At 39.7% G+C, this 11463-nt stretch overlaps 1 protein-coding gene across 1 annotated transcript in view; it reads left to right on the forward strand.

The window, feature by feature from the left end:
• HAUS1 (HAUS augmin-like complex, subunit 1) overlaps positions 1-8564 on the forward strand; it is a 19368-nt gene extending 10804 nt beyond the window's left edge. Inside the window, exons 4-9 of the mRNA XM_006835143.1 lie at positions 2369-2503; positions 4251-4374; positions 4674-4739; positions 5645-5716; positions 5957-6004; positions 8514-8564. Coding sequence (XP_006835206.1) covers positions 2369-2503; positions 4251-4374; positions 4674-4739; positions 5645-5716; positions 5957-6004; positions 8514-8564 — 496 coding nt within the window. The remainder of the gene's footprint in view (positions 1-2368; positions 2504-4250; positions 4375-4673; positions 4740-5644; positions 5717-5956; positions 6005-8513) is intronic.
• The last annotated feature ends 2899 nt before the right edge of the window (positions 8565-11463 follow it).

Consider the following 11463-nt stretch of genomic DNA (forward strand, 5'->3'; position numbering starts at 1 on the left):
CACACCTTTCTTAATTTTAAACCATTCAGTGTTACCATGTTGTGTTCAAACAACTGCCTCTTGGTCTATGTACAGATTCCTCATGAGCACAATTAAGTGTTCCGGAATACTCATACTTCGCAATATTGTCTATAGCTTGTCATGATCCAACTTGTCATTAGCGTCCAAGAACTGCACAGCTAATTCCGTAGCTACATGCATAGGTTTATTCCAAACAAAATATCCTTAAACATATCTCTGTGGTCAGTGAATGGCTGCAGACAAGTTCTCACAGTCACACAGTTGTCTTAGTGTCTATGGTGCTTTAAAAAAACAAAAGTCCAATCAAAACAGTGGCTTCCAAGTAGATCTGCCTGACCTGTTAAATTCAAGGTAGAGATGTCAGCTTAGAAAGTTATGATGACTATTTTTGGGGAAGTAAAGGGTTAATCTTGAGAGGAAGTCTTTTCAAAAGGATACAGACTATCATGAAGGCTTATCAGGAAGAAGTCTGAAGAAAATTGAAAACGGCGTAGGTGAGAAAAAGGCCAGGAAAGTTGCTGTGAAGAAGTTTTCTCCATCACAGTACTGTACTTGCTTGTTCTTTGAGGTGGAGACAACTGTCCTATGAGGAGTTCATTGAGAAATCTTTCCCCATCCACTTTACAGCCCTGGTCTTGCCCCTTTAGACTTTTTGTTTCCCAAACTCAAACACCATTGAAAAGAAACACGATTTGAGTCCCTTAAGCATTCCAAAAGTATCATTTTGAAGTGGTGTAAATCAAATAGCACAGAATTCTTTGGGGAAGGGTTTGAGGAATGGAAACACTGCCTTCAGAAGTATATAGACCTAAATGGGGGTATATCAGAAGGCTATCAAACAGCTTCACAGTTTGATACTCTTATTGAATACATTTCTATGATTTTGTAAGAGCCCCCCGATGGTGCTTGATTGTGTAGCAGTACTTTTTGACTTACCCTCATACAAGTGTCTGGAATTCATATATGAAGGGCTTCAAACTTTTTGTGGGAAAATAATTTTAAAAGATTGCTTAAATTTTTTCCGCAAACTTTTTGAAGCTTCCTCATATGCAATCAGACAGGTGGTATTTTAACTAGAAGAACGTTTAGGCCGTATGGTAGCAGAAATCAAGTCAATTCAACAGACACCAAATACCTGTCATACGCTAGGCATTGTGCTGTAAACATGGGGGGGTCAGAGATGAATAGTAACCACCTTCAGGGGTAGTTTTGTTCAGCGTCACATATAGGATGATGGACAAACTATTCAATAGAGTTCAGCAGCTGCAGCAATACAAGAATATACAGCCTGTAGCTGGGTAGCCCAAGCAAAGGACTAGTGATTTCTGGGAGGGTAGATATTTTATCTGAGTTTTAAAAGAAAAGTGGAAATTTGTGCGCTGAAGAAGGGCATCCTAAGGAATGGGAAGAGCATGTAAATACCAAACAGAGGTATGGAACGCTGTGGTTATGTGAGAATCCATGTACATCATGAGCCAGCAGTCCTGCTCCTCAGTATACACCCAAAAGAATTGAAAGCAGGGACTCAAGCAGACCCTAGTACACCAGTGTGCATTGTGGCATTATTCATAGAAGCCTGAAGGTGGGAGCAATCCTAGTGTCCATCAAGAAAAGAATGGATAACAAAATGTAGTCTATCTATACAATGGGATATTATTCAGCAACAAAGAGAAATAAAATTCGGGTACATGTTGTGCTACACGTGAACCTTTAAAAAATTATTCTGAACAAAATACAACATAAAAGGACAAATACGATATTATCTCACTTATGAAATATCTGGAATAAGCAAATATATAGGGACCAGTTTATCAGTGACTACTAGAGGTGGATGCAGGGGGTGAAAAGGAGGTATTACTTAACCTGCACTGAATTTCTGTCTGGCAGGATGTTGAAAACATTTGAAAATGAATAATGGTGATGGTTATGTAACATGGTGAACATATCACTAAAATCTTGTTGTTGTTAAGTGCTGTCGAGTGGATCCTGACCTATAGCGACCCTGTATAGGGTTTCCGAGGAGCAGCTGGTATGCTTGAACCACTGACCTTGCAGTTCAACGGCTTTGTACTATGGGTCAGGATCGACTCAACAGCACTTAACAACAACAACAATTTAATGATATGTTCACCATGTTATACAACCATAACATCACTAAATTGAACATATCAAAATTATTAAAATGGCAAATATTTTGTTTTTATATGTTTCTCTATAATAAAATGTATGAGTGTATATGTATGTGTGTAAAAGTATCCATACGGAGGTAAAATCATTTTTACAAATAAGAGCTAATGCTTAATTATTGTCATTAATGTCCACCTCTGTGACCAGATTTTTCTTTTAGTTTCATTCCTGCAGTGAATGATTTGACCTCTGATCTTTTTCGTACCAAATCTAAAAATGAAGAAATCAAGCTTGAATTGACAAAACTTGAAAAAAATCTAACTGGAACTTTGGTATTAGAAAAATGTCTACAAGAGTAAGTAATTGAGTTGGAAGTGGTTAACAATTTTAGCTTGGCCATAGGCATGGTTTAAAAGAACATATAAGGAAATGACACCTAGGAAATGTTTTAGAAGTAGAAGATTATGAAATAGGGTGGTTGGGTATAGACTTTCGCTTTTTACTTAGTACAGTTTACTTTTTTTGCAGTTTTCACAGTTGTTACGTGCTGTTGAGGTGGCTTCGACCCATAGCGATCCTATATAGGGTTTCTGAGGAGAGGATGGAGAGTTTGAATTGCTGACCTTGTAGTTCAAACCAACTTTGCAGGGCGTGCAGTGCATTAACCTACAGCACCACACCAGGACTCCCGTTTTACAACTACCATGAGTTATTTAATGTGTGGAATTTCTCACATACTAGTGTACAAGTCAAAGGCACATGCCCTTTCGTTGCCCTTCCTGACTATAGCTCTAGTATCTTCTTTTGAGGCTACTGACCTACTTTAGGTCCCTGTTGCTCCATAGATTAGAAGCTCTGGGTGAGGAGTATCTATTTGTAGAAGTACTTTGGTGGTGTATAAAGTCATTCCTCAAATAATAAATAAGTATATAAAATAAGTATGTTATATCCTGTTTAGTTAGGAGCTCTGGTAGCATAGTGGTTATGAATCGGGCTGCGAGTCACAAGATCATCAGTTCGAAACTACCAGCTGTTCCACAGGAGAAAGATGAGACTTTCTGCTCCCGTAAAGATTTACAGCCTCGGAAACCGTGTACAGGGTTGCTATGAGTCAGAACCAACACCATGGCACATAAAAACAAAACAAAAAATCCTGTTTAGTAGAGCAGACTTTACTGACCGCCATCAAGTCATTTCTGACTCAACACATTTTTACAGGAACAGACAGTCTCATCTTTCTTCTTGGAGTGGTTGGTGTGTTTTGAAACACCAACATTAGCAGCCCAATGCCTAACCCACAGCGCTACCAGGGCTCCCTAGTAAAGCAACAGAGGAGTGAAATACTTAAAAAATGAATTGCTGCATAAGTAGGAATGAGCATTCTTTCTTATTAAAAAGACCTTTCTATCTTATGATTGCCTGTTACTGTTTGAACCACAACTTCTACCCCTGCTTTCATTCAAAACCCTTTAAATTTACATACTTCCTGAACGTGCCTAGTGTGTGAGATTTGGCACCTTCATATTTTCCAATTGACTTTAGGATATCTTAAGGTATTCTTCTGAGCAGATTTCCTTTCCCCAAGTATATTTGGCATAGGTTAATCTTAAATTAGAGCACTGGTGTGGTGCTGTGGGTTAATGCGCCGAACTGCGAAGTCGTTTGAACTGCAAGGTCGGCTACTCCTCAGACACCCTATACAGGGCCGCTGTGGGTCAGAACTGACTTGACAGCACTTAACAACAACAACAAGAATCTTAAATTAGTCCTGGTATGGTGCTGTGACTGCTAACTGCAAGGCCGCTTCTCAGAAACCCTTTACAGGGTTGTTAGGAGTTGGAACTGCCTTAACAGCACTTAACAACAGCAGTCTTAAAATTAATTTGTGTTTCTTGAGAGACGTCTGAGACCACAATGTATAGGAGCCAGTGACCTGGAAGAGTGTCCATGGTAGCTAGTCTGGGATGTAAAACTTATGGGACATATCCATCAAGGAGGTTCTCTACAATTCAGTAACCCAAACTTGTACCCAAAAAGTGATAGAATTTAGTTTTATATAATAGTGTCACTGAGCAGAAAATGTGTTAACTTTATTTTTGAAGTGACCTGAAGAAAGCTGAGCAGCATCTCTCTCGGGAAAAGGCTAAAATTGACCATCGCCTTCAGAACTTGGACTTCCTGAAAGCGAAGTCAGAGGAGTTCAGATGTGGAATCAAGGCGACAGAGGTTTGTATAAAGGACTGCAGGTAGTGAGTTGAGGCAGCCCTGTTCCTCCCCTCTTACAGGTGATAGCGCTGAGGCCCACTGTCACATAGCCTCTTCACAGTAGGTACAGCTTCAACCCCAGGGGCTCAGACTTACACAGATCCACACTGATCCATAGTGTGGAAACGGTTCTTGTATAACATCAAAGTCTTGGATGTGTGGGCAGTTTTTCATCTACGCTTCATAGGTTACTGGCTCATATGTTGAAAACAGTTCGCGGTGGTCACTCTGAAAAGGTGTACTGTTTTTCACTGTTGTAGGAGCAGCTTTCAGCCAGAGGCATGGACGCGTCTCTCTCTCACCAGTCACTGGTAGCTCTGTCCGAGGTGAGCTGCTTTGAACCTACTTCACCTGTCTTGAAAATACTCGTCCAGAATCTGCTCTTTTCTTTGTTTCTTTTTACACTACTGAACTGATCGCTCTCCTTTTTGTATTTTATATTCAGTAGTATTTGTATCTTTCTTACTTGTTCAGCTATGTATAGCCTCACATCTTTGGTTTCCTTTACTTACAACTGTAGGCTAGAAATAGAAACACTTGCCTTGCAGTCAGTTTTATATGAGAGATTTGTTTATTAAACCAATATTTATTGAGGTGGCTGTGTACCAAGCATCAAGGTGCTGATATGTCTTCTCTTTCAGTGTACCTTAAAAAAAAAATCCCCAAACACCAGTTTTGGTTTTTAGTTTGTATTTTAGCTAAAAGAGGGAGAAATAGGAGATTTTGTATTAATGTTTTTAAGATTTCTTTCAACTTCGGTTGTTGGAATCTAAAGTTTACCATTCATAAATATATATTTGAGACTCTGGTTGTTTCTGTACTTTCTGATTCCTATTTCTAGTTTTTTTTTTGTTTTCCAAAAACATACTTAAAACCTATTCTGAATGAATGTGAGTAGAACTTACAAGATGGAAATCTTAAACATCTTGTGTAAGTATTGTTTGCGTTTGAAATGAGTTTACCTGTCCCTGAGACTCTTGAGTGATGGTGGTAATTGTGTGCCATCAAGTTGGTTTCTACTCATAGCGACACTCTATAGGGTTTCCGAGGCTGTAAATCTTTATTAGAGTAGAAAACTTCGTCTTTTTCCCTCTGAATCTCTTGAATAGACTTGTTATTTTTAAATATCCTAACTTAAGGCTCAATTGTGTTTTGTTTTCAGAAACGGGCTGTGTTTAGTTGCATTGTGAATGTCTCCATTACTCTGTGACTCTTTGTGTTTTACCCACAGAAACTGGCAGAATTGAAACGACAGACTATCCCGCTGAAGAAAAAATTAGAATCTTACTTAGACTTAATGCCGGTAATTAATCTTATGGATAAAAAAAATCATTCCCTCTAATGTTCCCCAAAGGCACCCTATTTTCATGAAAATAGCGGGTGTGTGTCTGGGGATTTACAGTCAGTGGTGGATTTCAATATTGCATGTCTACTCGATAAACTCTCTGTAAGTTTCTTTTGCCATTTATAAGAAATTGTTGTATTTTTCCCTTGAGCAAAATTGAGACAATATAACCTGTCCTTGTTTTGTTTTTCTGTCAAGAATCCATCTCTTGCTCAAGTGAAAATTGAAGAAGCAAAGAGAGAATTGGTAAGTAGTTCCTTTTTTTTTAAGAGCTAAACTATCAGCCTAGTTAAAGGCCCTGTCTCAGTTCTCCAGTGCTGCAGTAACAGGAATACCACAGTGGACGCTTTACCAACAGAGGTTTATTCTCTTACAGTTTAGGAGGCTAAGAGTCTGAAGTCAGAGAGCCGGCTCTGGGGAAAGGTCTTGTGTCCTGTCAGTATCTATACACCCAGCATTCCTTGGAGTTCTCCATGTGCTTTGGCATCAATCTTTCCCTGGATCTAAGAGCTTCACAGTTCAGGGACATCAGGTCCAAAGGATACACTCCAGTTCTGGCTCTTCTTTCTTGGTGGTACTAGGTCCCCTTTCTCTGCTCACTTTTCTCTCCTTTTAGCTCTTGTAAAATGAAGCATGCTGCAGAATATACCACTGAGAATCATGGCCCAGCCAAGCTGACACATGTTTTGTGAGGAACACAACTTAATCTATGATACACCCCTTCATCCTTCTTTGCTTCTTCCTCAGAAGTTAAAACACACTCTAAAGTAGCTGTGTATCATTCCCAGACATGTTTTAATACTTTTTGGCTTGTGCGTGTTTGTATGTATATATGTATATATATTTGGTACAAATTTTGTTGGGTAGAAAATGGAGATTGAGACCTTTAGAATATTTTAGACAAAAAGAATTAGCAAGTACATTAAAAAAAAAATTTTTTTAAGCCATTGCCATAGAGTTGATTCCAACTCATCACAATCTTATAGGACAGAGTAGAACTCTGCCCCATAGAGTTTCCAAGACTTTCCAGAATCACACAGCCACATCTTTCTCCTACCGAGTGGTGGGTTTGGTCAAACCACTGACTTTTCAGTTAGCTGCCAAGCACCTAGAACCCTGTGCCACTAGGCAAAAAAAGGAGGACTTTTTCAAGCTGCAGCAAATGATGGGCAGTACCGCATGGTCAGAAGTATGCAATGGAAGAAGGTCAACTGTCAACTGGTTTATGATGTTGTTAAGTGCTGTCAAGTCGATGCCGACACATAGCGACCCTGTATAGGGTTTCTGAGGAGTAGCTGGTGAACTTGAACCCCCGACCTTGCAGTTCAAACGGCTTTGCAGTCTGGCGCATTAACCCACAGCACCACATGGCATAAAGGACCTTAAATATTAAAACGTGTTGAGCTTGGAGGCTGTCAGGAACCAGTGAAATCTACTGAGTGTTGCCTTCTTTTGTTTTTAAAACTGAAGAGAAATGTGATCATCAGAGCTGTGCTTGCTGGTCAGGCCAGTGCTTTAGGAAGACTGTTCTGGAAGCAGTGATGGGTGGATCAGAGAAGAGAAAGGAAATGACAGAAGCCAGTTGGCTTCTTGAGGCCAGCTGAGAAGGAATGAGGACAGTGGCAATGAGAGTGGGAAGAGGTGATACTGGGGCCATTGTGGGAGGTGCTTACTTCAGAGGTGAAGGTCAGAGAAGTCTGTTCCTGTGTCCTTCCGCTGACTCATCATGCCTCTAAGGAGCTTTCCCCTTATGATACTTAGTAGAATCAGTTAGGAGTCTGCAAACGGTTTTGTTTTGTTTTTTGGAATTGGGGGTTAGGGCAGAGGAGTAGGGTGGGATAGGTGTCTAATCACAAACCAAAAACAAAACAAAACTCATTGCCATCAAGTCAATTGCAACTCCTGGTGACCCTGTAGAACAGAGTAGACCTGCCTCAGGGCTTACAAGGCTGAAACCTTGACAGAGGGAGACTGCTACCTACCTCTTCTATGAAGCTGCTGGTGAGTTCAGGCTGTTGACCTTTCTGTTAGCAGTCCAGTGCTCAACCACTGTGCCACCAGGACTCCTTGTGAGAAAACAAGGAACTGTCAAAAAGCGTATTTGATAATGGTATTTTTATTTTTGTTTTGGTGTATGTTTTTATTTTTTGCTTGCTTCATTTTAAATACCATTTGATATTAGAACACCTGTTGTTTTTGTTTTTAGCTTTTTATTGTGAATTGAATGAAGCCTTGCAGATCTGATCATCAGTTTTACTTATTTTACATTCAACAAACCATGCACTTTGCTTTGTCTCTATTGCAGTCTCCTCAATGTCACACCAGTTAATCATACTTCCTCCCTGTGGGTCTTGTTTCCCTTCTTGCTTCTGTCCCTACTCTTCTGAATTTTGTCCTTAGACACATGCTGCCCTTTTGATCTCAAATGGCTGACTTTTCGGGGTCAGCGTGCCTCACTAGCGTTGTCTCCCCTATATACTGTTTGGCTGAAAATTGAGCCATGGACGTGAGTTTAATTCCAGACCTGAACAGTAACTAAGGACAGTTGTCTTACGGTTCTCCCAGTCTCTCTCTTTAATAAACTTGGTCTTTAGGATTTTGCGTTTTGTTCCACATTTTCTCCCACTCTATTCAAGACCTTCTAGTTGGTGGTGGTAGCTGGGTACCATGTAGTTCTTCTGGTCTCAGGGTTGTGGAGACTGATGCAGACCACCTGTTTGATTTCCTTGTTTTTGCTGTTCCTTTCTCCCTTTAGGATACCATTGAAGCTGAACTTACACAGAAAGTGGAGATGATGGAACTGTGATCACAGCCAAATCAATGCCATTTTCCCTAAGAGTAAACTGAATATAGGACTTCAGAATACTTTTCCCCTTGACATCCCTTAGTAACTTAATTTATATGTTCTTTGATGACATAATAATGTCATTATTGGTAGACTAGTGGTTTCTGCTTGTATGTTGCATCTTTATACATACATGTATAGTGTTCATATTAAAAAGTGTTTCCTCTTGGTTGTGGGTTTTCTGTGTTGCTGGTGGATAAATGTCCTTCAACAGATCGATCGGGGGATGTTATGCCAGTTGCCATGTGTTCACTCCATGGGTCAGGTAAAGTAAAAGGGAAGGAGGAAGGGTCTGTGACTTCAGTTACATTTCTCGCACTCCCTTCCCATCCTGGGTTCTGCCGATGACATTTTTCTGATCAGCTCACCTGCCGTCTTTCAAATGTTAACATAGGCAGGAATTTCATTGATGTAATAAATAACCTTTTAAATCAATAGTAGAAAAATGGATAATTCAATACTTGTGACTGGAACCATACTTTACATATGTCAAGATAAACTCCAAAGAACCAATGGTTTACAGATAGGTAATACAGATAACACTTGGGTTGTGGACATTTGACAACTTGTTGTGTAAATTTGCCCTCACTTTGGAAGACTGATCCAACAAATCCTCCTCCCAGTAAACTTCTCATCACAGTGTCCTTCACTGGCTGCATGTGCAGCTTTGAGATTGTTGAAAAGGCTCTGACCCTTCTCTTGCACTAACACCAAGCCTGCCTCTGCCGTGGAGTCTGTCCTGACTCAGTGGCCTAGAGGACAGAGTAGGACAGCTCCCTGGGGTTTCTGAGATCTGCATGGAGGCAGACTGCCTCATCTTCCTTCCACAGAGCAACTGGTGGGCTGAAACCACCAACCTCGTGGTTAGTAGCCCAATGCTTAACCCAGTAACATAAGGCTAAACCTAATTTTTTAAAGTTAACCACCTGTTCTGATTTACCTACGGGTTCAATTTAAAGACTTCAAAGGCACAGTTGGAGCAGATCTTGTTCATAACCAATAGATGGTCTGTACAATCATACTATGTAGTATTACATGAATTCTTAGGTTATCTGGAGTCCTGCTGTGGTGTTGTAGGATATGCACTGGACTACTAACTGCAAGGTCAGTAGTTCAAACCTACCAACTGTTCCTTGGAAACCCTATACAGGGTCACTATGTCGAAACCAACTCTATGGCACTTAACAACAACAAATACGTTACCTATATAATAAAAAATCATGCGGGAAGTTTTTTCTTTTTAACTTTTTGTTGTGAATTGGGTGAAGGTTTGGTTTATAGACAAGATCATGAGCTTGGTATTCAGCAAACTATACACCTTGTTTCATCTCAATAATTACAACCCCTTCCCTGCTGCATTTATCCTACTTCCTCCCTGTGGCTCCCTATTTATTTACATCTTACATTTCACAAATGAACAAAGCAAAAATAATTGATATACACTTACAAAACAAAAAATACATGTTCATTCAAATGTCCAAAGAACACATTCTGTCAGCCAGCCTCCTGCCCACGGGCACCCAGCCATTGCTGCTGGTTTCCTAGGTTGAAACTCACACTCCACTCGTACTCTTCCTTCTTGATGATCTCGGGATCATCTGTTCCTAAATGAAAGATTAACCACTCTAATGGGAGCAGTTTTAATATCTTGGTTCTAAAATAACCTTAGCATTGAAATCATGTAGCCAAAACTCAGGGACCATAAACTATTGAACTTTTTGAAAAATTAAAAATTATGCAGCTCAAACCACAATGAGACAGGTTCACCCCTACTAGGATGGCTATAATATTTTTAAAAAGAAAGAAATAGCAATACTGATAAGGTTGTAGAGTAATTGGAACCCCCACTCACTGCTGGTAGGAAGGCAAAATGGTACTGTCACTTTTGAAAACAATTTGGTGGTTTCTTTAAAAAGTTCAACATACAATTATCATATGACCCAGTGATCCCAATCCGAGGTGTAAACCTGAAAGAATTAATGTAAACAGAAATCTATATGCCAATGTTCATTGCAGCACTGTTCACAATAGTCAAAAGGTAAAAAATAAAATGTGATGTTTCCATGTAGTGGAGTGATTCTGAGCCATAAAGACAGGTGAGACCCTGACATGTGCCACAGCATAGAGGGATCTTGAAACATGCTGAGGTGAAAGAAGTTACAAAAGGACAAATATGTGAACTAGGCAAATGTTTAGAGACCAAAGCTTATTGATGGTTCTAGGAGGGGGAATGATGGAGGGGGGACAGGGAAGTCATTGTTTAGGGGACACTGAGTTTCTGCTAATGGAACAATTTGGAAAACAATCGTATTAATGGTTCTACACCATAAATATAATCAATATCACTGAATTATACATGTAAAAATTACCCAGTTGGCAAATATTTTGTTAAATATATGAGGATATGTCAAAAACTATTGCTACTAGGGTTCTAGTTCATACATGCATAGCTTTATTCCAAACTAAATGTGTTTAAATATATATCTCTGTGATTAGTGAATGGTTGCAGACAAGTTCTATCAGTAACATATTTGTTTCAGTCTCTTTAGGGGGCCTTCAAATAAAGGTCCAATCAAAACAGCGGCTTCCCAGGGAATCTGCTGGGCCAGTTCAATTCAAAGAGAAGCCTGCTCAGAAGGTTATGGCAACTTTTTTTTTTTTTTTTTTGAGATTGCCTTCTTTTTTGTTTTGTTTTGTTTTTTGTTTCTTTAAATGTTTTATTGTGAATTATGGGATAGTTTACATGGGAGAACATTCGTTTTACATTCATCCTATTATATAATTGTTTCATTGCCATGGTTACAATCCCCTCCATGCATCGTCAACCAACCAAAGGGTATACCCTGCAAGCCTGCCCCCC

This window comes from Chrysochloris asiatica, unplaced genomic scaffold, assembly GCF_000296735.1.
Source record: "Chrysochloris asiatica unplaced genomic scaffold, ChrAsi1.0 scaffold00015, whole genome shotgun sequence".
In the NCBI taxonomy this organism is placed as follows: Eukaryota; Metazoa; Chordata; class Mammalia; order Afrosoricida; family Chrysochloridae; genus Chrysochloris; species Chrysochloris asiatica.